At 42.4% G+C, this 24,520-nt stretch overlaps 1 protein-coding gene across 1 annotated transcript in view; it reads left to right on the top strand.

Moving 5' to 3' along the window:
• RBMS3 (RNA binding motif single stranded interacting protein 3) overlaps nt 1-24,520 on the top strand; it is a gene marked incomplete at its 5' end in the record, with an annotated part of 630,487 nt that overhangs the window by 389,830 nt on the left and 216,137 nt on the right. The window contains one exon of the mRNA XM_026045493.1: nt 9,847-9,938. Coding sequence (XP_025901278.1) covers nt 9,847-9,938 — 92 coding nt within the window. The remainder of the gene's footprint in view (nt 1-9,846; nt 9,939-24,520) is intronic.

Consider the following 24,520-nt stretch of genomic DNA (forward strand, 5'->3'; position numbering starts at 1 on the left):
TTCAGTAACTTTCATATTGTTTTTTTTTTTTTTTTTTTCCCCCAGTTTTTGTTTGCGAAGGTCTCTGAGAGTGTCATGCACAAACCAGTGGACAGATACCCTGCCTGAAAGGCAGTTAGCTGACAATACTGGTTTCCAACTCGTACATATGGTGCACTTGGGTTAGTGTCACAACTTCTTAACGTTAAATGTCCTTAGCCCAAACAGCTGGTGGATGTAACTAGGTTAGCTTCTGCTAAACCAGGGTCTGATATTTAAGAGAGAAAATTGCTTGTCTGCACAGGTATTGGAAGCGATCAAGGCTAATGGCCAAATGAGTTTTCTAAACTACTTCTAAATACCATTTTTTTTCCTCAGTTGCTCAGCTCCAAAATAAGTGGTAGACAGATCTCAAGAGATTTGGTTTCATTATCTTACCCAAACATTATCCAAGCTAAGTAAAGCTCTGAAGTCTGCATAGCTGAGCATAAAACCTCATAAGAACAGACTTTCTCATGAGAGTGTCAGTGTTTCCTGCTGGCTGGAAATACCAAGAAAATAGTCTGTCTTGGGGTATTTTTGAACTTTAGCATCTGGACATAGCTGTAATTAGGGAGGACAGATCTTCACAAAAATGAAAAATAATTGTTTAAAAAGTGAATCATTTCTAACTTTTGGGTGTGAGGTTCATTTCTCATAGTTTTGCAGGTTCATATTTTTTCAGCCAGTGTATTTCTTCACTGAAGATATCAATTGATGCTGTAGCTGTCTATACTGAAGGTAGAAGGTCTTCATCCGAAGCTGCAAATTATGAATATTTTGTTCAGGGTATTGTGGAATGTTATCACTGGTGAATCACTGAAATTTCTCGAGTCAAGGCAAAAAAAGACTGCTGAATCCTTCCCTCCCGGTTACATAAATTGGGAATGAAGCACCGCTCTTGGAGTACTTGCTTTGGGGAGAATATTGGACTTTGTTGAATCACTCCTTCAAGTGGGAGCTTTAGCTCAGCCACAGAGCCACAACACTTAGCAACAATAKTAAAAAAAAAAAAWTCAGTAAAAATAATCAAAATGATTTCATTATATAATTAATAAACTGATAAGAAATGTTATGGTACTATATATAACATGTGTATATACATATATATATATATATGGTAGTATGAAATCATACTGTGGTTTATATTGAAAATTTAGATGTGAGCTATTCCAGGGTTTAAAAATAGAGTGAATCTGCGTTTTGGGTTTTGACCGTGAAGCAATGGGACTAGCAGAGAAAAGAGCTTCCAGAGTTAAAGATGGAAAAGTGTTTCTCCCTTGCCCTTTTGCCACTGCAAGATTTACAGTATGTTCCCTTCATTACTCAGCCCATATTTAGTAACTCAAGCAATGGGATTGCCATCGTTTGCTTTGTGTGATTAATCCAAGGGTGCACTGTTAGCAGACTAGCAGGAAATATTTCCTGAGTTTCAGTTTATCTTCCGCAACCTTTTCTTTCTTTGCCAGGTCCTTGCAAAATCTTGCTCCTCTCTATACGTTGATCACATGCTGCTCTTTGGTAGCCAGCAGCTATTCACATTTAGGGTCACTTTTAAGGTCCCCAAGACCTGATCTATTAGTATGCATAATCAAATAGAGCTCTGTTATTTAGAGAATGTGGAATATATTTCTTCTAGAATTTGCTTCATTTTGCCAGTTTTTATGCTTCTGGATTGCCAGTATGCAGCATAAACATTGAGTGAGAGTAGTCAAGTGCAATATGATTTTCTGAATTGGCCTACAGGCTAAACTTGTACTGTGTCTCTTCCCCTTCACCCGTCTTTTTCATTGTAACTGCATTTCACAAATAGCTTTCGTTCAATTTTGATTTTACCTCTGTGTTTCCTGGGAGTATGTGCTTTCTTAAGAAATACTTTCTAGAATATGATAGATGGATGGATGGATGGATGGATGGATGGATGGATGGATGGATAGATAGATAGATAGAAAGAATATTTTTTTCCATATACCAGGATCTTTCTTACAGGATTTTTTGAACTTGTTCCTTAACCAACTAGAGATTGCAAAATGTTTCAATTTAATAAAAGTTCAAAATATAGGAGAAGAATGTCACAAGTTCCATAGTTTTTGTGTGTAAACATTATTAATTAGTGCTGCAGTTAACAATAATCTGCATTCGTATATGCTATGTTTAAATCAAAGTAATGCAATGTTCAAATTAAGAATGTGTTTACAAACAGATGTCTAAAACCTGTTTGTGGGTTACCTACAGAAGTGTTTTTCTCCAGTTCTGCTGTTATAAAGAAGATTCAAGAGGTAAAAGAAATCACGGCATGAACATAATCAAAGTGACAGTTTTGTGCCATATTTCCATATCAAGCTAAAGCAAACAAAAAATGCAGCTCTATAAGCATACTTAACGACACAGGTGTTTCGCTGGGGAGTAATCTGAAATGAAGGGACTATCTTTTCTTTCTTCCATTTAGGACTCTCCATTTTCTATTATTTCTTCAACCATATATTAGCTATTTTAATTAAAATGTGATGATTCATCACTTTCTAGTCATCAAAACCCTKTTTTTTTATAGTAGGGATTTTAAATATAGTAAGAACTTAAACTATTTTACTATTATTCTAATCATTTGGAGGTGTAAGAATATTGTAGCATGATATGAACAAGGAAGAAGAAAAAGTCTGTTTTCTGTAATTTTATGTTCAAGGGCAATTCAACCTCTTTGCTTGCTAACTCTAATTTTCCAAGGCTTATAAGACTTTAACTTGATTCTTTATCTGAGCGTAAAACAGTGAATGAAAATTGCAGAGTAAATTATTGGATAATCACTTTTATGTGGGCTACCTATTGTCAGAATGAATACTACCTTTTACAAGACACTCTAACTAAACGCTGGGCAAAAGTGAAATTTGCAACTAAAATTGGCTTATCTCTTGAAGAAATCTGTGTGGTCTCTCACCTAAGTGTGAAGGAGAAAATGCCCACTAGTGTGTACGTGTGTGTACGTGCATAGGTATTTTGTGCATAATTTCAGTGTTTGCATAAACACTTTCTGTTGTGGGCAAATGTRTGCATATCTGTATACAGATATGTCTGGAGGTGATATTGCAAAGATAAAAAATGAGATATTTATGGTAAAACTGTTCTTCATAGTTTTCTAATTCATCTTACAGTTGTGACTGTTGCCTCTTCCCTAGGCTAGTCTCACCCTCCCTTTTCACAGTCCCTCTTGGGAGTGATTTTCAATTTCCCAATTCCAGGCAGTATCAACAAATACATTGAAGRAAAAATAAAAACAAGCATTCTATTATAACAACTGATATCCTCCTTTCTGTCCAAAATGGCTTGGAGACCCATCGCAAATGATACTCTCAGTCTCTAGGCAGTTTTAGATTTCAGATCTCATATTTTGAACTGTGGAGATCCAGAAACATGAACTGGAAACCTCATTACACCCAAACATATGATTTCCTAGTGGGAAGCACAGTTCCAAGTGGTCTTGCTGGGTATCAGACCTACCAAAACAGTTTAAAGAATAAGGGACTAGTAGTTACACACAGCRAATTTGAGATTTATTTTTTTAAAGAAAATTCTCCACAATTACATAATGCAAATTTTGTGTTGCCAGAGCATGTCGGCACATCGAAGTGAAGTTCTGCCAGGTGGAAGGGGTGTAGATTCAGAGCTCCCCCTTTGCTGTAGCTTTGGCCGAGCTCTGGTTTCGCTCACTGGGCGAAACCTGCAGGAGGGCAGAGCCAAGACGGTGTGGGGTAGCCCTCTGTGAGCACTGCCCATCCCTCAAGCTACGTGTGTCCTCCTGCCTCTGCTAGGGGTTAACTTACACAAGCAACGCACTAAAGTGCTGTGTGAAATGGGAGATTGTTCACTTCAGGGAAAAGGGAAGAGTGGCCCACTGGATTATACTTACATACGTTTTGATATACTTTTAAAAATAGTAGGAGGTGGCAACAGGTACATTGTAGTTGAACTAACATTACTTAGAGAGCCTGTATTGGTTCTTAAGTAATTCATCTTTGGTTTTGTTTGCTCTTGCTTTTTATTTCCAAGACGCCTCCACACAAAGAGCCCAAYACCTCCCACCCCTCAAAGAAACACAAAATTGCTGAACAAACTCAAGGAGTGAACAGAGTCGATGCTGACCTAGTTGGCACGAGCTGTTCCAACGATTTATTTGGAGAGCGTGTTTCGCYGTGCCAAAGTACTGAAGGAGGCTGCCGCCGACCAGGAGGCGCCTGCTTGTGAGCTGGGAGAGGGGGCTCCGCTYCGCTTGCCCCGAGCCGCCAGTGCTCCAGGCCTCCAGGAAATGGCTGCTCTTGGGGTCTCCAGTGAAGGGAGACCCTCCTGGAGGTCCCCTTGGGCCTCTCCTGCCTGGCTGCCTCAGCCATGGAGTCAGGCTGGCCTGAGGCAGGTGATTGACTGAGGTCAGGCCGGTGTTCGGCCTGTGCGGAGGGAGCCGGAGCCTCCAGAGGAAGCAGGGAGCCCGCCAGGCATCAGCAGGGAGGCCGCAGGAGCAGCCTGCCGGTTGCTTGGCAGGTTATCTGGCACTACCCTTAAGTACCTGCTCCCTCAGGGCAGCTAGAGTTTGATGGCTAAGAGCAATATCTACCTGCAATTACCTAAATCCACAAAATTGCAGCCATAGGTATTTGCAGGCACCAAAGTGTTGGCATAAAATTAAAGGCCGTTTCCTCAAATCTGCACCTAAATATTGATGATAGGGTAAAGGAGAGGTTGTTACTTTGAAATGGCTTTGCGGAAAGCAATTGAAAATCTCCAGGCATCCCATCTGTGTTTAAAGTAACAACAATAACAAAACTTTAAATTAGCATAGGAGATTTAAGACATTTGAGGAAAACATTGATTAAATCTGCCAATGAAATGAATGTGTTTGGCGAGTGACCTAATTAGTGTATACTTGGTTCTTTTTCACTGCACTGCTTACCACTAATTGCTGTTCTGCTGGTCTTCTCCTGACAAGTAAGAAAAAACAAGGATGAGGGATTTGTTGAGGAAATAGTGACATTCAGTTTTAATTCATTTGAACCTGCTGCCAAGCTTAATTACGGAGCTGAGAAACGGAGACCAGGAGGCCCCCAGCCGTTCAGGTTATAGGAGGCAGAGATGTTYAGTGTCTGCCTGTGCATTCGGTAGCACTTGCCGCAGCCAACTATAAACTTGGGCTTGCTGATGCTTAGCTGTTTGCTTTCCCCCACAGGTACAAAATCGCAGTTTTTGTTCCTTAAATTTAATTATTTGGCTCTCATGGCATGAGGCCAAAGCAAAATTACAGACATTTTATTTCTTAGAAGAAAGGTTTAACACTTTTATCTAGATGGTCTTGCCCTGGGTCTTCTCTATTTGTTTGTGTTTTTATTTACAAGGTAATAATATGTGTCATTCTGGAAAAAAACAAAAAAAGACACCCCCCCCCCCACCAAATTAGAGATACAGAACTATATATTGAAGCACTGAAGCACCTAAGACCTCTTCAGTAAGTACACGTGGGCTAAGGGACCTTGGTTAGTGGCAAACTCCGTTCCTGACTCTCTAAGCAGTGGGAGGCAATGCAGTTTTCCCTGGATGCGTTTTGGGCTCTTAAAGGAAAAGGGCAAGAAGCTTTGTAAAAAAGCAGGGGCAAATACTTTTGGTTTTTGTTTCCTGTGTCRGCAGTAGATTGTTGTGCGTAGAGTCTAGAGGTCCCTGTTTAGAATCGCAGTGCATTCTTCATTCTTCATCATGCATTCTTCATCGTGTCCTGCACACACACACACACAAAAAAAAAAGGATGAAGGAATCCACAGACCAGAATGTTTACAGGGCAGCGCACCAAAATAAAAAAAAGGAGAGAAAGAGAGAGAAAAGGGCTGGAATTTGGAATTTGAGGATAGAGGTGGGTGGGGTYTGCACTTGTTTTTAGAAGGAGAAGAAATGCAGACATTTTCCTAGAGCAGCGATGTCCAGTTGGCCGGAACGTGCCCCATGGGGCCCTTCCAGCCTTTTCCCGGGAGCAGCCAGGGAAGAGCTGATGGAGCCGYGAGCCACGCGCAGCCTGGAGCACCTCGCAGCCCACGGCCGGCGCTGGGGAGCACTCAGGGCCCTTGGGGAGCCCCTTGGCCCATGGGCAGAGCGGGCAGGGAGGTCCCAGGACCCAGCACCAGCTTCTGGGATCACTAACATTGATCTATTCAGAGGAGTCAAAAAAAAAAAAAAAATTAAAAAGTCAAAGCAAACCCCACCAAAAGCCCCACACTACCCCACACTACTTTTGTTAGTGCTTGAGACCAGAAAGACAAAAAAACGAAGCAAGATTGTAAACAAATGAAATATGCCAGCGTGGGTCATCAACACAGGCTGTAAACATCTAAATGGAAGAACATAAACTCTCAAAAAAACCCAGCAGGCTTTTCTTTCTTTTTTTTTTTTTTTTTTTTTTTTCCTCTCTCTCTGTTATATAGCACTGCAAAGTTCTTGTAAGGATACTTGAGTGCTGCAGCAGCCTGGGAACTTGGCTCCCCTCGCAGCAGATGGATGTGCTCTGGACGGGTGCTCGGCCACGGAGCGACTCTGTCCGGCTGTTGTGTATGCGCTGGGGAGAGGGGCTGCCGGGGGGAGGCCAGAAGGATCCTTGGCATGGGAATGAACCTTGGGAAAGGAAAGAGAGCAGCTTTGCAGTAGTTTGAGTGCTAGAATGCATAATAGGCAACTAAAGATGCAAGGGGCTTTGTCTTGAGACACGCACTGAATATAATGGGAAAATACGGTTTTAGCGCGACTATGTGTGGCTTTAAATATTACAGACTAATGTAAATCTGCAGTAATTCAGTGTATTAGGTGTACCTGCTGTCTATGCTAAAACACCAGATTATAGCCTTATGCATTCCACTTTGTATGTGCAAGTAATACTAACTTAGATGTTCTTGCAGTGCTGTCTGGAAAGTCATATTAAAAATCTTTTCCCTTGTATTGGTGCATACATGAACCCCATCCTGTACACTGATAGATATCAAAATCTACCTCTATTATGTGCTTTTGATGTCAGTAGTAAAACTTGGTTTTTGCACTGTCATCTCCTCATTTTCAGATGTGAGCACAGTGAGAAATAAAAAGAAATGCAATCTCTGGAGGAGAGCATCTTGTCCTGGCTCCTCCCGCTCCCCCACCAAATTATTCTGAGTGCGTTCCAAGCTCTCCCATGTCTTGGAGATTTAGTGATGCTGTCCGACTTCCCAGGGCATTTCAGGTTTCCCATTTGGCAGCTCTGCCTTCTTGTCAGGATCTCTAGCGTCTMAAGACTGAAGCGGTGTCTAATGGCAGCTCCTCCTGCCTCCCAGGAGCTCTTCTCCCAGCGGGCAAAGACACCGCAGAAATCCCGGGAAGACTCTTGCTCTCTTGGAGGAGTGTTGTTTGGTTCAAAGCAGCATAAACTGCACAGTTCCTCAGCAGTGAGGAGCTTTGCGAGCGCTGCAAAGCAAACTGTGGTGGGGAGCAAGCTGATTTCAGAACAACGTGCTGAGCAGAAAAGGAAAAAAGAAAATGCCAATGGGGGAGCGCTGGGTAGGTAAAGCGAAAAGCAGCCCCTGCGAACTGCAGTGAGCACTGACCAAACTCCAGTGCCCGCTTTCATGTGAGTATTTGTTGGACAGACAGCCTCTAAGCTCAGCTGAGCCGGTGGTTTCGTTTGTAATGAGGGCCAATAGCCTATATCCCCCACCAAAGTAAAATACAAAAGCCAGGAAAGAAGAGAATGGAGAGGCCCAGGTCTTGACCTTTTTATCAAAATAGTTATTTTCTGTTATTTTCCTTCTCCTGAAGAACATCAGCATTTTCTTGAGAAACCTTAGCTTTTCTTTATTATTTTTCATGTTTAAAAATTGACAAATAAGATAGATTTAAGCCTTGAAAAAAAAAGTCCATGAATGCAAAATTCCTTCACTATTTGGCTAACACCTGCCTACACACCAAAATAATCACAGAATCACAGAATCACAGAATATTTAAGGTTGGAAGGGACCTCTACAGATCATCTAGTCCAACCTTCTTGCTCAAGCAGGGACACCTAGAGCATGTGGCACAGGGTGGCATCCAGGCGGGTTTTGAAGACCTCCAGAGTAGGAGACTCCACAACCTCCCTGGGCAGCCTGTTCCACTGCTCTGTCACCCTCACAGTGAAGAAGTTCCTCCTCACCTGGAGAYGGAACTTCCTGTGCTCCGGCTTATAGCCATTGCCCCTCGTCCTGTCGCTGGCCACCAGTGAAAACAGCCTGTCCCCTTCCTCCCTGCATTCTCCYTTCCTGAACTTATACATATTAATCATATCCCCTCTGAGCCTTCTCTTCTCCAGAGAAAACAGGCCCAGCTCACAGCCTCTCCTCATACGAGAGATGTTCCATTCCCTTAATCATCCTGGTTGCTCTTCTCTGGACCCTCTCTAGGAGCTCCACATCCTTCTTAAACTGGGGAGCCCAGAACTGCACACAGTACTCCAGGTGCGGCCTCACCAGAGCTGAGTAGAGGGGCAGAATCACCTTCCTTGACCTGCTGGCAACACTCCTCCTGATGCAGCCAGGATCCCAGTGGCCTTCTTGGCCACGAGGGCACTGCTCACTCATGGTTAACTTAGTGTCAACCAGGACTCCCAGGTCCCTCTCTGTGGAGGTGCTTTCCAGCAGGTCGACCCCTAATCTGTCCTGGTGCCTGKGGTTATTCCTCCCCAGGTGCAGGACCCTGCACTTGTCCTTATTGAACCTCATGAGGTTCCTCTCTGCCCAACTCACCAGCCTGTCCAGGTCCCTCTGGATGGCAGCACATAATAATCAAAGATGTTTGTAACGTGGGGGCAAGGTGGTCACAAACACACTGTTATGCACAGATCTGGTGCACAGAGGAARGCTGAGGCCTCCCACGAACGGGAAGAAGGGCTGGCAAGAGAAATAAAAACGGATACGGCAGGAAAGCAGATCTGCGGTCGTGTCCTGTATTCTGTGTATTGACCTAGTAAATGGAGATGTCTGCCAAGGAGCTGCCCTGCTATAAATATGCTAGTGCTAATATTATTAAAGCCTTGAGGCAGTTGAGTTTCATCCCGACGGCTTCCAGGGGGGGAATGCGAAGGGGTGACCTGCGGCTATAGCTTGTCCAAGCAGCACGTGCCTGCCTGCGCCCTAATGGGATTTTCAAAGGGTTCCAGGTTGCTGGGGTGGATTTTGAGGCATTTAGGTGCCTAAATAAGCGTTTGGTGACATTTTTGCATCTACTTAGCTCTGCTGAGATCTTCCTGAGCAAGGCTTTTAAACGTTGTTGAAGATGAGAAATGGGGAAGCGCTTAGAATTTTTGAAAAGTCCATTTTGTGCCTTTCTTTTTCCTCCTTTGCATCTTTAGGTAAATGAAAATGCTTCAGGAGATGGGCCCCCCATTCTGTTGATACACAGCAGGGGCTTAACCCCATTTGCCTTGCTTGAACCTACCGTGCTTATTAAAGGAAGCAATGGTGAGGGGTAGAGTGAGAGCAGTTAAGAAGCACGTGGCTGATTAGAAATTGAACTATTGCAAATACTGGGAGTAGAAATCCACCTGAAAGCCGATGAAATCCAGTCCTGAGATCCAGCCTCACCAGGCTGATGTTCAGATAATACCCTGAGCATCTCCCCATGGGGACCCACTCTCACTGCAATGGAGATGAAGGCAAGGTGGTGTAACTGGGTTGTGACTTTGCTGTCTTATCGTTATCTAGAGCTATCTGGCAGGCAAACAAAGTGTTTATGCACACACACACACACACACGTACACACACACACAGATATTAATGAAATTGCCTATTCTTTATTTTTTAGGTTACGGTTTTGTAGATTTTGACAGTCCGGCAGCAGCACAGAAAGCAGTAGCATCTCTCAAAGCAAATGGCGTGCAGGCCCAGATGGCAAAGGTAAGAAAACCCACGTTGTTAGAGGCTTCTCTGAGCTGCTCCAAGACTCCATTTTGTGTCTCTTTTCCTTAGCTTTTTGGATTGTTTGTTTCATTTTTTGTTGTTGTTCCTTTGGCTCCGCTGGCATATTCATCCTGTGGCTCCTGTGTGTGTTTCTGCCGAGCTGTGTATCGTGCAATGGGCTCTGGTCTCTCCCTCTCTCCCTCTCCCTGGAGAGATTTTTAAGATCCGTGTGCCGGAGTCATGGAGCAATTGGAAATGCCTTTGTGCTGAGYGCATCGGGAAGGAATTGCGTTTGCGTTGCCCGGAGTAGTCTTCATTTGGTTTCTTTGCTATGGATTAGCTGCTCCTTTCTTAGCCGCCTGTTGGGTTTGTCCGAAGGAGTGATTGACTGAACGCAAGGAAGGTTTGTTGTACTGCCTCATTCTAGCTTTGCCTGTCTTCCTAAAGGCATAAATGGGATTGTAGCGGGCTGCTTGGAAGTGTATTTTGCTGGAGAGTCTCTCTGGAGGCCACTGGAGTGTATAGGTCAGAGAAACTGGGAGGGTTATGCCTTAAATCTGCCAGCGAGCATGTGGTGAGGTGAAATACCCCCTTGCTGGAGCTGTCCTGTGGCACCAAGTGAAGGGACTGATGGGGAGAGCGGGTAACAGTGAATGTTCATCACGTGCTCTTGTTGCTTCCTTTGGGAAGGCGAAATTGTGTGTCTTCGGGCCCTAGATCCCTTTGGTTCGTGGAGCTAGCTGTGATTATTTCAAAACACCTTACATACCATCATGATGAGACCATAATATTGCCAGATTTCCCCTCAGAAACAAACAATGCATATCTAGATTCTGAAGCGTTAAGAACAAATAATTTAGAGAGTGCTCAACTACATGTACCACTATACCAGCTGATAACTCATCACCTCGTTTGAACATTCTCCTTGAAAGGAATGCTGCTGATTTGAAACTTTGCATTTTTCAGCAATACCCTACTCAAAGYTGCCAAAGGAAAAAGTATCCTCTGTGATAAATGAGGCTCTTTTGCCTTGAACTTCACCCACTGTGCCTTAAAGTAACTGGCTACGATTCCCTGTCATTCTGTTTAACAGCACCCCACAATGCAAGCTATGCTGTTTTATTGGCTCTTAGTTTTTATTGACATGTGGTGATAAAATATATTTGCTTCAAATGGGTAAAAGATGGCAAGCCAGAGAATCTGAACACCTACTAAGGATCATGTTATTTTATTTCTCTGATATACTCCATCTCTTTTTTAAAATATAGGCAATTTGATGCATTAGTCAACTTGCAAAAAAGAAACCCAAGACACAAGATACATTCTGTGCTACTGGTTGATCTGGAATAGCTATTTCTTGGAAGGGGTAAATCTGTAACTTCGTAAATCTATAAAGCTATAGATTTAAAGCTAGAGATCTAAAGTTAGAGATTTAGAGATGGCATGATATTTGGTGCTCTGCAGACATAGGTCTTGTCCTTCAGAACCATGAGAGTCACCTCTGTGCTTGCGTGTGTGGAAATAACCAAAGGGGAAGCTGACTTAAATACAGGATTTTTGATTGTCCAATATTTTGGGGTCTCATTCTCATCTATGGCTGATGGCTTTAGAGTGAGAAAAGCTGTGCCAGTGGCTGAGGTTTTTGTTCTGGTGGATTTGTGGCTGGAGTAATGTTTCCCCCTTCCTGGTCTAGAGGAGGCTGGTGCTTACGCCTTTGTTTGTGTAAGGCCAACTATATTTTTAATATTTAGCCATGGTGCCTGGAATCTTGCATAGGTTCTTTTTAGTGTGCTTGATAATTCAAGATAAATATACAACTGGCTTTTCCTATCTCTGCAAAAATCAAAGTATTTAGAGAAACTGCGATTCAAAGGAAATTAAGACGACTGCACACAAAGTACATAGCGTTGCTGAGAAGGCAGGGGCCTGGGAAAGCAGATCGGTCTGGACAAGCACGTTAGCTCTTGGAAGCCACGTTGCATAACAGGACAAAAAGACAATGTTATCTGCCAGGGTCTGAATTAACAGCGCGGGCTCCGAAAAGGGATGAGGAAAGAGGAGGAAGAAGGATTTAGTCTCTGCTTCTGGAAAATATATCCCCAACAGCTGGATTTCAAGAAGTGCTTTAAATAGTGAGGAATGGTAGCTATCAGATACAAAGAAAGAAAAAAGAATACGCCTGAAAAAGTTACCTTGACCTTTAGCATGTCACCATGCTTATTAATTCCTTCAAAAATAGAGTAGTGCAAGGTATTTTCTGCTCTTCATTCTGCAAGGGTGACATTCAACCTTGTGCGGGGTTCACGCTGCACCAGGACAAAAGACAAGACAGTGCTTGACATGAGTGGAGCGTTGCCATTTTTACTTATAACCCCGTATTTCTAGCCAGAGGTTACACCCACACCTAAGCAGAGGCCGCCTCTGTGTTCAGCAAACGTGAAAACTCTGAGGCCAGTCGGGGAGGCTTCGGAGTAACGGTGAGAGGGGCTGGGGAGCGGTGGAGCCGAGCGCTGCTCTCCTCCAGCTGAGAGCAAAAGCACGTCGAAATGTCAGCGCGCTTCGTGATGTGTTCCTGGAGAGAAGGCTTAGGCGGAAAGAGAGGTTCTTTCTCAGTTTTAGCACAATATAATTTTTCTCACAGAAATCCAGGAATCTTCTTTGAAAAACAAAAAGCAGAGCTGAACCCCCACCCATGCTGGCTAGCAGAAATGTCTTGTGGACACTTGAGTAAAAGTATACTCGCTTTATTGATGCTTAAACCCAGCTGCCTCCCTCGTTTTTATAGCACTTGGACACCCTCTTGGCTGCTTTTGTTTCGTGCTGCTGCCTCGGGAAGAAGGTTGAGCGCCGATGGATCCCGGCCTTAAGCTCCAGCGCTGCTGAAAAGCCTCGTGTACCACATAACCCAACACAGAGAAAAACAACATGAGACGTGCGGCAGGATCCCACTTTGTTCCCTTGGATGCTGCTCAGTCCCAGGCAAAGTGGCCGAGCAGGCGGGAAACACGGATAAGGGACCAACGGGTGCCCAACTTGGGCCTGTTTATGTCACTCTGGGTTGCCCACCGTTTTCAGAAGGGCTCATTTACGGTTTTATTTATTTATTTAGGACAGTTAATGCTTAGGGAGCTGCTGAGGAGCAGGTTCCCAGCTGGCCTGGCTCCTTGTGCTGAATACTTCCTGGTTGCCATTGGAAACACGTCYGTTATACGGATTCATTTGCATCTATACAGCACCTACTCGCCAGGCGCCTTCTTGTGTCCAGGTGGTTTTTTTTTCCCCTTTCCTTTTTTTTTCCCTTTTCATTTTTCCCCCCTACTAAAAATGGCACAACGGACAAGCCATAAAATTGTCTCTCGGAAATTACTGATTTGTTTGTCTCAAGGTACATAGGGGTCACCCCGCGCCGTGCAGARAAGGCAGTGCTTTATGTGTGTGATTTATGTTTGGGCTTGCTTGTGTGCTCTTTTCCTGCCTTTTTACGTTTTTAGCAAAATGATATAGACAGAACATGGAAAATTAATAAGCAGAGTCTTGGTAATGTGTGAGTTGGCTAGCACAAGTAGGCGAGAAAGCTGACTACAACACATGAAAAACATATCAATGTTCTAGTAAAATCTGTAGCCAAATCTATTTTTGGCATTAGCAATATTCCTGTGCGCCGAATTACATATTCGTGATGAGAYTTCCTAGTCTGCTTCAAATGTAAACTTTTAATGATACCCTGGGGTTCCGGCTCATCTGAAAAATGGATAGAAGTTAGTTCTCTAAATAACCTTGAGGATCTGAATCAGTGTCAGTCATGAAATTGGTGGGCTGTGCACAGTGTAGGATCAGTGGACGTCTTCACACACCTTCTGGGGCCCTCTCTCCCTTCTTCTGTTGACAGTTTTAGTCCACTGGAGGAATATATACTGYGGAAGTTACAGCTAATACAGCTTCTGGCAAAAAGTGTGTAGAAGCTTCTCTAATATCTAGCAGTCCATCCAGAGTGTTGAAACAAATGCATTTACCACAGAAGTGTATTTAATCATACTGTTATACCCGCACACTTTTGAAGACCAGTAAATACGTTTGGTGATGCATGTCTTCTCTCCTCTGGGGTTTTCTTTTCATACGTCTAATGCAGTTAGACATCCTTAGCACCTGTGTCAGAAATGTGGGTATTGAAGAAGTATTTAATCAGTGTTGGCAGTTGTCTAAATCTAAGCAACATTTCTTGACTATTCTGCTGCAATAACTGCCATCCAGAGGGTAGAGTGATGGAGCTGGGTCTGGAACAGGATGGTCCCAATAGGTTCCGATGTGCATTGCTGGATGAGGGAATTGAAGGACACAAGAACGATTCTTGTATGATGTTCTTCTCAGCCCACCTTCATGCTGAAGCCTAAATCCAAGGAATGAGCACCAGCCAGGAGAATCATAGGAACATATACCTGTAGGTACATAGAACATAGAACTAAAGGACTGTAACTTAAAATGATAGCTGCAGAAAAATGGAAAGAATATCCAGTGAAAGCTCCTCCTAAAATATTTTTAATCTGAAAAATAAAAAATGAGCTAAAATAKGGCCTTTGCTCTGAACGTCTGATGCTCTGAATACCACAGGTTGCTTACTTCAATTCGTGGTTGAGATACCTGAAAATTTTGCCTAACCAAACTTCAGGATATTGATTGGTTGTGTATTCGAACTAGTGGATGGCAGCCTTATTGACTGCATTAACTTTGTTTTTTTCCCCTTTTGATGCTAGAGCAAGATTCTGTGATGTTGAGTTCAATATCGAAATATTCTGGCTTCATTTTAATGTCATTCTTTAATTATGTGCTTCCCCCCAGCAAACTGCTGTGTAAAGTTCAGTGTTTGTATTGCCTTTTCAAAACCATTTTCTTCGTTTGCCGTGGGAACACTGGCTGGCGACCCTCTGAAAAGAGCCTAGCCRACGAAGCTGGCCACATTCCACATCATTCCCTAACAAATCCCACATTCAGGATTGGGCTACTGCTTCACCAGTTGTCAGAGTTTCACACAGTTGCATGTGTGTAAAACACTGTGCCGTAAACAGTTCCGTTTGTCTTGCTGAGATGTTAACTCTCTCACCCTGTACTTACGCACCGTTTGTGTCCAATACTGATCCGAATCAATAAGCATCCTGGGTTAAATTACAATGAAAAATTATACCTGGGAGCAAGTGAAAGGTGCTACAGTTCAGGTTTGTAAATTAGAGATGTCAGTGTCTCCTTTTTTTCTTTCTTTATTTTACCAAAGCAACCACAATGAAGAAGTTCTTCAGGAGCGATAAGCACAAGCCCATGATCTCAGCTAAYGCTTCTTACCAAGGGCTTACCCTCCTCACCCTCCCACCTATTTAATTGTTCAGTGTTTTTGCATAAAATGACTTTTTTGATTCAATTGTTTCCTCTATCAGAGTATCACCGTCTCCCAGCTGGACCTGGCCATTTAGTGCTGGACATTTGTAACTGTCAAGTTTTTTTTATCAATCACTAAAGAATAGTGATCAAAGAAAATAAAGGCACTGAAGAGATGCTTAGATCAGCTTTTATCCCAGAGATTTTGGGGAAGACAGACCTTCCCAAACCTAGGAGGCTTTCTGAGACTAGACACTGTCTAGTATTCAGGCACCAAATCACGAATGTTGATCTAGAGCAATAGCAAACTTCTAAACTTAAACTTGAGAAAAAGTGCTAGGTGGACGTGTCCTATGGGCTTTCTAGGCGACTAAGACTAATGCTGTGAGCAGCTTCATAAGAAACAGCTGATGTGATGGATAGGGGTGATAACAAGGATGCGTGACTGTAATGGAAGGACTTACAGACTAGTCTGGTGTGACAAATTTAATGCTTCCTTCTGAGAACAATATGGTAGAGTTTATGATCCTATTCTTGCTTTTAGACACATGTTGTCAGGCRACACAATGTACCTTGGCTGCAGACATACTTGAAAGAAGAGCGTGAAGCAAGTCCTGGTATATAAAAATGCACCTGTCCTTTCAGACTTGCCTGTATCTCTCCGACAGTCATCTCCTACAGGCTGGTAGGAAGGGGGCCTTACTACTTACAGGCTGGTAGGAAGGTAGGGCTTGCACACAAAGATTTCTGACGGGGTGTTCAGAAGTGCTTAACTTAGCATAATTCTGCACTTTGGGAAGTGCTAAAAAGGGGACTTTACTGTTGATTAATGGAACAACATTAGGTCAATGCTGTGTTGCTTTGTTCCAAAAAACCTTAGCTCAGCACCTTTCCTAACCGCTAAGTTAGCTTAGAAAATCTARCAGGACATACGATCGCGTTAATTCTCTAGCTATCACCGCAAATAGACCTTGCCGTGGCATTTAACTTCCTTTTTCAAGTGTTGCTTTAGTTTCTAGTTGTTAGTTTCTAGTTCTAAGTGTTGCTTAGTTTCTTTTTTGTCATGCTGTAACTTCATCTAAGATTAAAACGTTCCTCTGCCTTTGAAGTCACAATGTAAATTATATCCACCTCCACGCTCCTAATGCCCCGCGCCACGAACAGATGCTGCTGCGTGAATGATGTGGCCAACTTTCAGGCTGGAGAGTAGTAGAATTGCTGGGTTCTTTTGGGGTTATGAACTCCAGCCAAGCAGGAATTGGACTTTTTTTTGTAAATACGCATTGTTCTTGACTTTCCTCTGGCTTGGAACACACTGGTAAGAACACTGCTGAAATCCACAGAGCTTTGGCAGTCTAAGCTGGAGGGAAGAATGGGGCTCCCTATCTGTAGGGCTCACACAGCTATACATCTGGGGAGCTTTCGTGCGCTCTTGCAAAGTCTTTACGCTTGCAGAACAGGAAATGTGAGTTCTGCAAATGAGTTGAACGCCAGAGTCAGATTAATTCTTTTTTTCCCCTCCACACTCAGGAAGCTCCAAGTGGCCCACGGAGGAGTTAATCCAACCACAACTATGTGGCTTGGGAATCTGCTGCTCGGCCTGAGAGTAGCTGTGTTCTATATTCAGTAAGGACATCTTTACTCACCAGGGAAAACCCAGTGCACTCTGAAATGATCAAAAACACYGTGGTTTTAAAAAATATCATTGTGGTACAGAATATACGTAGCCTTCCCTTTAGTGACATATCATTTAATGATGTTCTTCTTTTGCTCAACATGAGGACGATGCTTTCGTAAGGTGAGGAACAAAAAAACCTTGGATCTAGCATGCTTCCTCAGGAGAAGGAGGTGATTCACATTGTTACCAGTGGGAGGTTAAGTGCATGCTTTTGRGGTCCACTTAGCCTGGAGACACAGCTTCAAAAAGCAATTGGATTCCTTTGTGTGTGGAAATCTACTTGTGGATTATGTTGTTTGGGGAGCAGGTGTATCRTACCTGCAAAACCCCAGTAGCGTTTCTGCTGGATCCATGTGGGATCCCGTGTAACAATTCATCAGCCTTGAAATGTGCAGGTGTTTGTTCTGCGAGTAAACACAGCTCTGCAGAGATACTCCCAGCGCACACGTGCATCCCCCTCTCGATATCTACATGTTACTGTATTAGTAAATACTCTGCTTGTTATTTGCTTATTAATGAATGTCGCTTGTTCAACTGATATGTCTGAGTAGTTCGACTGTAATCTAAACAAATTTGGGCTTGGATGCAATTTTGTTAACAGATGAATGATAATTTTTATCACTGGAAAAAAMCCGTTCTTTTTCCAGTGTATAAAACCATCAAATTAGACTGTCCTCATGATGCATGCAGCAAGCTGAGTCATGATGGCAGCTCCTTTCATTTTTTTCCAGCCCTTGCCCTTTCCCTTGATGCATTTGTGCTCAGAAAGGGAGGCTGTGATGTGAAGGGTCAAATTCCTTTCTCGGTCACATTAGTCTAGCTTTGACATCACTGGAATAAATSTAAGGGATGTGAGAAGGTACCAGTGGCCGTGGTGGCTCAGAGCAGAGGTTCACCTGATATCACACGCGCTTTCTGGTGGGGCACATTCGCAGCTGCCCACAGAGGGGTGGGAGAACCCRGCAAGCAGGTAAGGATCCTTCCCTGCAGAGCTTGCCCAACCTCAGCCCTCTGTGGTCCAGAGGCTCCCAGCACTTGTGTTTCCATGAAACAGCTCCAGAACCCCCAGTTCTCCTCCGAAAGAGCTTATCCTGCCCCGAAAAAAAAAATAAATAAATAAAAAAGGAGGCAGCACAGCATCCAGCTACAAGCAAATCTGCAGCTTAACTCTACATTCTTTGAAGGATCATCTCCGTTTCTTGCTTTAAAGTGGGAAATGTTAATGTCATTGATTGCCTGCTAATTCTTGTACTGAAAGAGAAAGGAGGCTCTTGTTCCCTATGCACTTTTTCATGCCACTTACGGTTTTATAAAACACTATCATAGCTTCCCTTAATCCCTGTTCTTTTTCCACTTGGAAAGTCTATTTAGTTGTTTTGAGGGAGATGTACAGGCATGCGCCTACATAAATAAGGATGCAGTTCTTAGGACAGAGGAGCAGCTGCTAAGTAATGAGCATAAAACATGGCAAAGTGTTTCTGTAATATGAGAACACAGACCCTAGGAAGCTCAAGGGATGCTTTTCATCAATAAGCTGGACATATTGTTAGAATTTATCAGGTCACTATTGCTCTTGCTGTGTATTGCTGCAGTCTGTGATAGGGGAAAGTGGACAGACAGGCAGTGGGTATGATTAGCTAATATTTATTTTGTAAAGTGCATCTGATTCGTGCAAGGATAAATAAATGTATCTGATTAAACTGAGGAAGAACAACTTGTCAAATAAGAAATGTCAGCTTTATAAAATTACCAAAAGGTAAATAACTGAAGTGTCCAACTGTATGACTTCTCCTTTACAGTAGCAAGTAAAAAAAGTACAATGCCACATGTGAGGACTTATGACAGTGCTGTGCCATAAAGAAATATACCCTTCCAAATCCCATATCTGAGTATGCATCAACATTGCAAGTGCCTGCTTACATTCTGAGGTTGGATAATCTCAGTTTTCCTTACATCTTAGATCCCATCAGTGTCTCTCACACTGCTGGAGAATACCTGAGGCCAGTGTCAGCAGTGGAGCAGTGGTTCGCCCTGTCAGCGGGCAGATTTGATGGCACTAGTTTTGCCAGGGGCACTTGCTCYACGTATCCCCGTACGTTATATTGTGCACTCGCTGCAGGGCATGAAGGGGTGGAGATACCAGCAGCATCGCAGCAGGTGCCTTCAGACCTCACAGGAGGGAGGAGGGCAGAGGACCTCATGCTGTGTAGATGCATGGTTACTTAGGAAGCATGTGTGTTTATGCTGTTCTGCTTTCCCTGGTGCTCATGGAGCTAAATGATCCCCGTGTTTGGAGAGGCGGAGTTGAGGACCAAAGAGTAGCGACATGGAAGATCCTATGTAGAAGAGATTCCTAGTTGCTCTAGCTGAAGAAGTCCTTATGTGAGTCCCAAAGTAACCTATACAAAGTATGCACTGGAATCGTTAAGTGTTTGGAATAGTTAAGGCTTGGCATGGGAAAGTTTGAGCTGGAATTCCTCAGCCCATATATTTCTGGGAGCTGCCATTGGGATCTGTGCCTCGGAGGTCATTTCCCTCTGCAATTAAAACCATTCCTGGTTATCAWATGTTACTGATGGGTGAGGAGGGCACATACACCCCAGAGAAGGGCCTCCCCATCTTCAAAGGTGTCCTGCCACTTTGCTCTTCTGCTCAGTGTGTGTGATGGAATTTCAGTGCAGCGTCACACTTCTGTGTCTCTGTATGGACACAGAGATTTTTTATATATGCACACTTAGTTGAAAAGTATTCAAGTAGCTATATTTGTATAACTGTATAGCACATTTATAGATGACCATTTGGAAATGTTCTGGAGGAATTTTTATAATGTAGTACAATTCTCTTGAGTAGCAAGAAGTGTTAGATGGGGACTTTTATAGTATGTATTGGTGGACTGTGGCTACTTAATAGTAATTCTTCTAAGCCCTGGAAATAAAATGCTGTGTGTTCTCTAGGAATGTGCTGTAGAAACAGGAAGGAAATTGATGGGAAATTAAATCTTGTTCACGTTCAGCCAATATTTTTTCTCACCTGTCAGCAAAACTGGCAAAAAACAAAAAGTATCAAAATCAGAGAGCCTGAGACAAGATTTAGTGATTTACGTTCTACTTGAGCTATGCCTGTGRCTCCAAGTAGAGCTGTGTAGCCTCAGGGCTTTCCAGTTATTTCCATAACTTATTCCTGTGCTTTGCATAAAAGGTTATGATCCCACCATCTATCTAAACATTTTTGTAGTCACCTACCCCAATTATAACTTGTTACAGAGAACCAGAGCCATCATTTACATAGCTCTGTTGTTTTATTATAGCAATGCAGCATGCCAGATGAGCGAGGGGAAGGCCTTTGCAGTGGCTTAACTTCCACAGAAAAGTTTTCCTGTGGTATTTTAGCGCTGCTTAAAAAACTGTTCCTTAGTGAAAAGTCYCCTGCAGTTAATAGCGTGGCCTAATTCCTGCTAGACCTCATTCTGRCTGTACTGTGCTCTTCAGACTTAAAAATCATGGCTTTGGTAGAGGTGCAAGGACAGCACGCTGAATATAAGGGGGTTGCGGGGGTCTCGCAGCTTTGCCCTCTCTGAGTCTGCAGCAATGGAAGCGGTTCCTTTGCAGAGCAAAAATTGCATTAGGTGAAATGCTTAATGGTTCTCCTTTGTATGATCAATCTTCTGATTATTCTTGAACTCAAGATTTTCTACGTTGAAAAGAAGCGCCAGGTACAGGCTGTGCTTTGCATTGCTCCCAGTTCAAATAAATAGTTTCATCTKGCACAGTTGCACTGTTGCATGTGATTTACCTCTCCCGAGTATGGAAGTAATGTATGGATTGCCTTCCAGGAGCACACYGAAGAGGCTGGACATTCTATGTCCGTTAGCAATTAGATTAGCTGCGAGGATATGCACTGCCCTTGGAGACCATAATGCTGGATCCCTCTGATCTCAGGACCTCTGTGAAGCCCAGTGCRGGCTCGTCAAAAAGCCCCTCTCTCCCCAAGCAGCAGCTTCTCTTCAGATTTGTCATGCACTTTCCTCCTCGGAGCATMCTCTAGCACATCACCTTTCCAGTGTACCCATTTCAGTAAAGATTTCTTCTTTGCTTTGGTCTTTTAAATGTTAGCAGCTGAGGCCGAAGCACTTTATACTGCGAGGAAAAACTCTTCTCTGTCACCCGGTCCTAATGGTTCATAGATCAAAYGAGGCACTGAGTGATCCCTGTTGATACTCTCTGTTGCCTGATTGCAGATACGTCTTTGATAATGCTTTACGTGATAGTTTATAACTTCAGGTTCTGCAAGTGTTTCACAGGGATTGTTACCTTCACAAATGCCTTTTCCTTATATAATATTTGCAGTATAGGTATGAATCTGTTGAAGCATGGATAATATAGCTTAATCAAGCTGGAGTAAGCCACGTTTGAATTAATTTTGGAGAGTAGAGSTTGAGCTTAGCAAAGTATGAACAAAACTGATATTTTCTGGTTAAAAGAAGCCCCTTTGTTCACATGCCAGCATGCTCCTTTAACAAACTCTGCCAATCTTTTCTGTCTTTCCTGATCCCCTTGAAGTGTTTCTAAAGCATAATCATATCCATTTATTATTGAAAATATACCAAGTTCTAATAGGGTGTTCCTACAGAATTTCACCATCCCATTGTAATTATATGAATTTTGGGTCCAAGCTGGCTTGCATCTGGATGCTATAAGAGGTGTGCGATGCGAGAACTTGTTTCTACTAGAGACACCTTCTTCTTACAAGATTCCAGTTCTCAGTAGCCTTTTCTATACCTTTTCCAGCTACAATCCACCTTTCTTGGACAGGAATGAGCAGAGCTGTATGTCATTTTCCCAAGAGGGTCTTGGCAGTGCAATGCAAACTAATTTTTATACATCCATCTCTCAGTTGGAAAGTAACATATATTTTTACCTTACCTAATATGTGCTTTTACTACTTATATTCAATCGACAAGCACCCCTTTGCAGCGGAAACTTATTTTTAGCGAGCGTATAAATTGCATCGACTGTTAAGTTTTGTATGTGTTCTTGAAGTTGAGTCTTAGAATGTTTTACCAGGTTTTGAGGCAAATGCAGATGTTATATTTTATAAGTGCAAGTTTTAAAAAACACTTCTAGCATTTGCAAATCTTCATAGTTAAAGTTCCATTCTTTGGCTTGTCTTTAGTTATTATATCAACTGTTTGGCTGTTGTTTAACACAGTAAATGTGATGGCCCAATATGTTGAGCTGTGCCAGAAGAGTCTTGCCCAGCGTTGTTTTCTAGTTGTGTATAATTCCAAAAATATTGTCAGCTTAAGTAGAGATTTTAAAATGTCAGTTAAATTTAGGGGGTTCTAAACTTTAAATGCTTTTTAAAATGCTGCATTTCACCAAGAAAAGTGGAAGTGAGAAAATGCCATTAGAGAGTAGATGACTCTAGCATTAATTATTTATGTCTTTATTCTAAAGAACTTTTGTTCAGTCATKATTAAGATCCCACCTACTTTAAAAAATGTGGATCAGGTTCCATTAGTTTGTCAGATTTTGGTTTATTGCCTTTAGGATTACTTTTTTTACAAAAAAGAACAAAAACCTTTGCGTTAGCTATGCAGATATTTCACTGTTACAAGGTTGTAACAAGAAAACTGAATGTTGGGACGAGTAGGCCTTTCTGAGTTACAGATATCTGATTKGTAGTATGCAGATTCTATCATTTCTATTTTCACATTATTTTATTGTCAGAATMACTCTTTAGTAAATACTATATAGAGAAAAACCTTAAGACGTTCAAGATATTTGCTAAGGGAAATATTTTCTCCCTTCAAATTGGCACTTTTGAGGGATGCGTTCTTCAGATATGTTTGCGTCTAATATTTCTTTTAGCCAACTATGAAATATATTGCTGTCACAGTAGAAGCATCCTGAGGATAGAAACATGTACAAATATTTTCCAGGGAATCAATTTTAAGTTGTTTTACTAAGAAAAAAAAAGTGAATGATTTGATTTTTGTGAGCAACAGTTCAAGTCTGGAAGTTTAGATGATTTAGATGACCCTCAGCCTTGTTTGTACTACCATTTCTAACCATGTTTCCTATTAATACTGGTCAGAGCTACACYACAATGATTTGTGGTTCTGAAGTTTGCTGTTTTAGAATATGGACCTGCAATTTTGGCCCAAAGTTAACAGTTTTATTCAGCATGCAATACTCTTTTTATACAAAAAGAGCAACATGTTATTTGTATCAATCATGCTTTCATGTTTTTTACTCTTAGAACTTCACTACAGTTTATGCAGTGAAACACTGCAAGATTTTATTCTGGAAAGATTCAGGAATGAAGGGTCAGAATGGCTTTTAATACTCAAATCCCAAATCCAAATTCTTCTTTAATCATTCTTTAGTCATCCTGCACAATTCTTGTTTCTGGCAGTGCGAGCCCTGCATGTTGCTGTGAGTAGATTGAAGGGAAGGATGAATCAATCCAACTGCGTGTGCCCAGAGATGAGCCTGGAATGGATTTCTGATGACTTCTGGAGCTAGAACTTCCATCTTTTGGGAAATCTTTCAAATTATCCCCCCAGGCAGCCATGGGCAATTTGGCATGGTGAATCCATGCAATGTTCCTCTCCCTCAGAAAGCTGAAAGGCTTTAAATGAAGTGCAGCTGAATCATTYTGAGACTCGAGTGATAGATAAGGTTCCAGCAATTCCTGCAAGAACCACTTTTAAGAGGATCACATCAGATTTTTATAAGCCATGTACATTGAGGGAAGTATTTCAGTTGTTTTAAGCCAGCTTAGAGTTCCCAGAACATTCTTAGCAAAGTAGAACCTCCARTTAATCTGCTTGCTGTTTATTAGGCATAGATAGCTTCTTATAGGCTACAGATATATTTATTTTTAAATAAATTGTTAAACAAAGCTGGTTGCCCAGCTTACTGTCAGACCATTACTTTTTAATAAGTGCTTTGTCATTCAAGCTGAAACAGAAGCACCAAGAGCACTGTTAACTTCTATGATTTGGTTTAGATATAAAGATTTTATTCCTGGATGGTGAATGACAAATTGGATCAGGGAACAACTGTGGAAGAGTATAAAGGTTTTGACACATAAACAAATTATTTCAGAGTAATAAGCTGGTGATCTATCCTTCCTTTCCTGAAGGTTGAGCTACCTCAAATGGTTGCATATATTTTAGAGAAAAACTTGCATATGGATAGTTTCTGAAAAGAGTCTGGCATGTAGTAACTTGCTTTTGGATGAAGTCCTGCAATATGCRCAGATGTCATTTTAGTAGTCCCTTATGTTTAGCCCACACCCTTGCGCAGAGCTGAATACTGTGAAATAGTAAATAACTGTGCAAGTTTCAAAAGGGAGAGGCATTTAAATCAATATTTATTTCATACATTGAACAAATGTGTTGACCGGCGGGCAGTGTCAGCCATTACGGCCCGTCTTGGCTGCACGTAGGCGTGCGGAGAGGCCTGCCAGGGTCAGAGGCCTGGAACGGACACCATCTAGGCCTGGTACGGACACCATCTAGGCCTGG

Source organism: Nothoprocta perdicaria, unplaced genomic scaffold (genome assembly GCF_003342845.1).
Source record: "Nothoprocta perdicaria isolate Ctin4 unplaced genomic scaffold, notPer1 scaffold_40, whole genome shotgun sequence".
Lineage (NCBI taxonomy): Eukaryota > Metazoa > Chordata > Aves > Tinamiformes > Tinamidae > Nothoprocta > Nothoprocta perdicaria.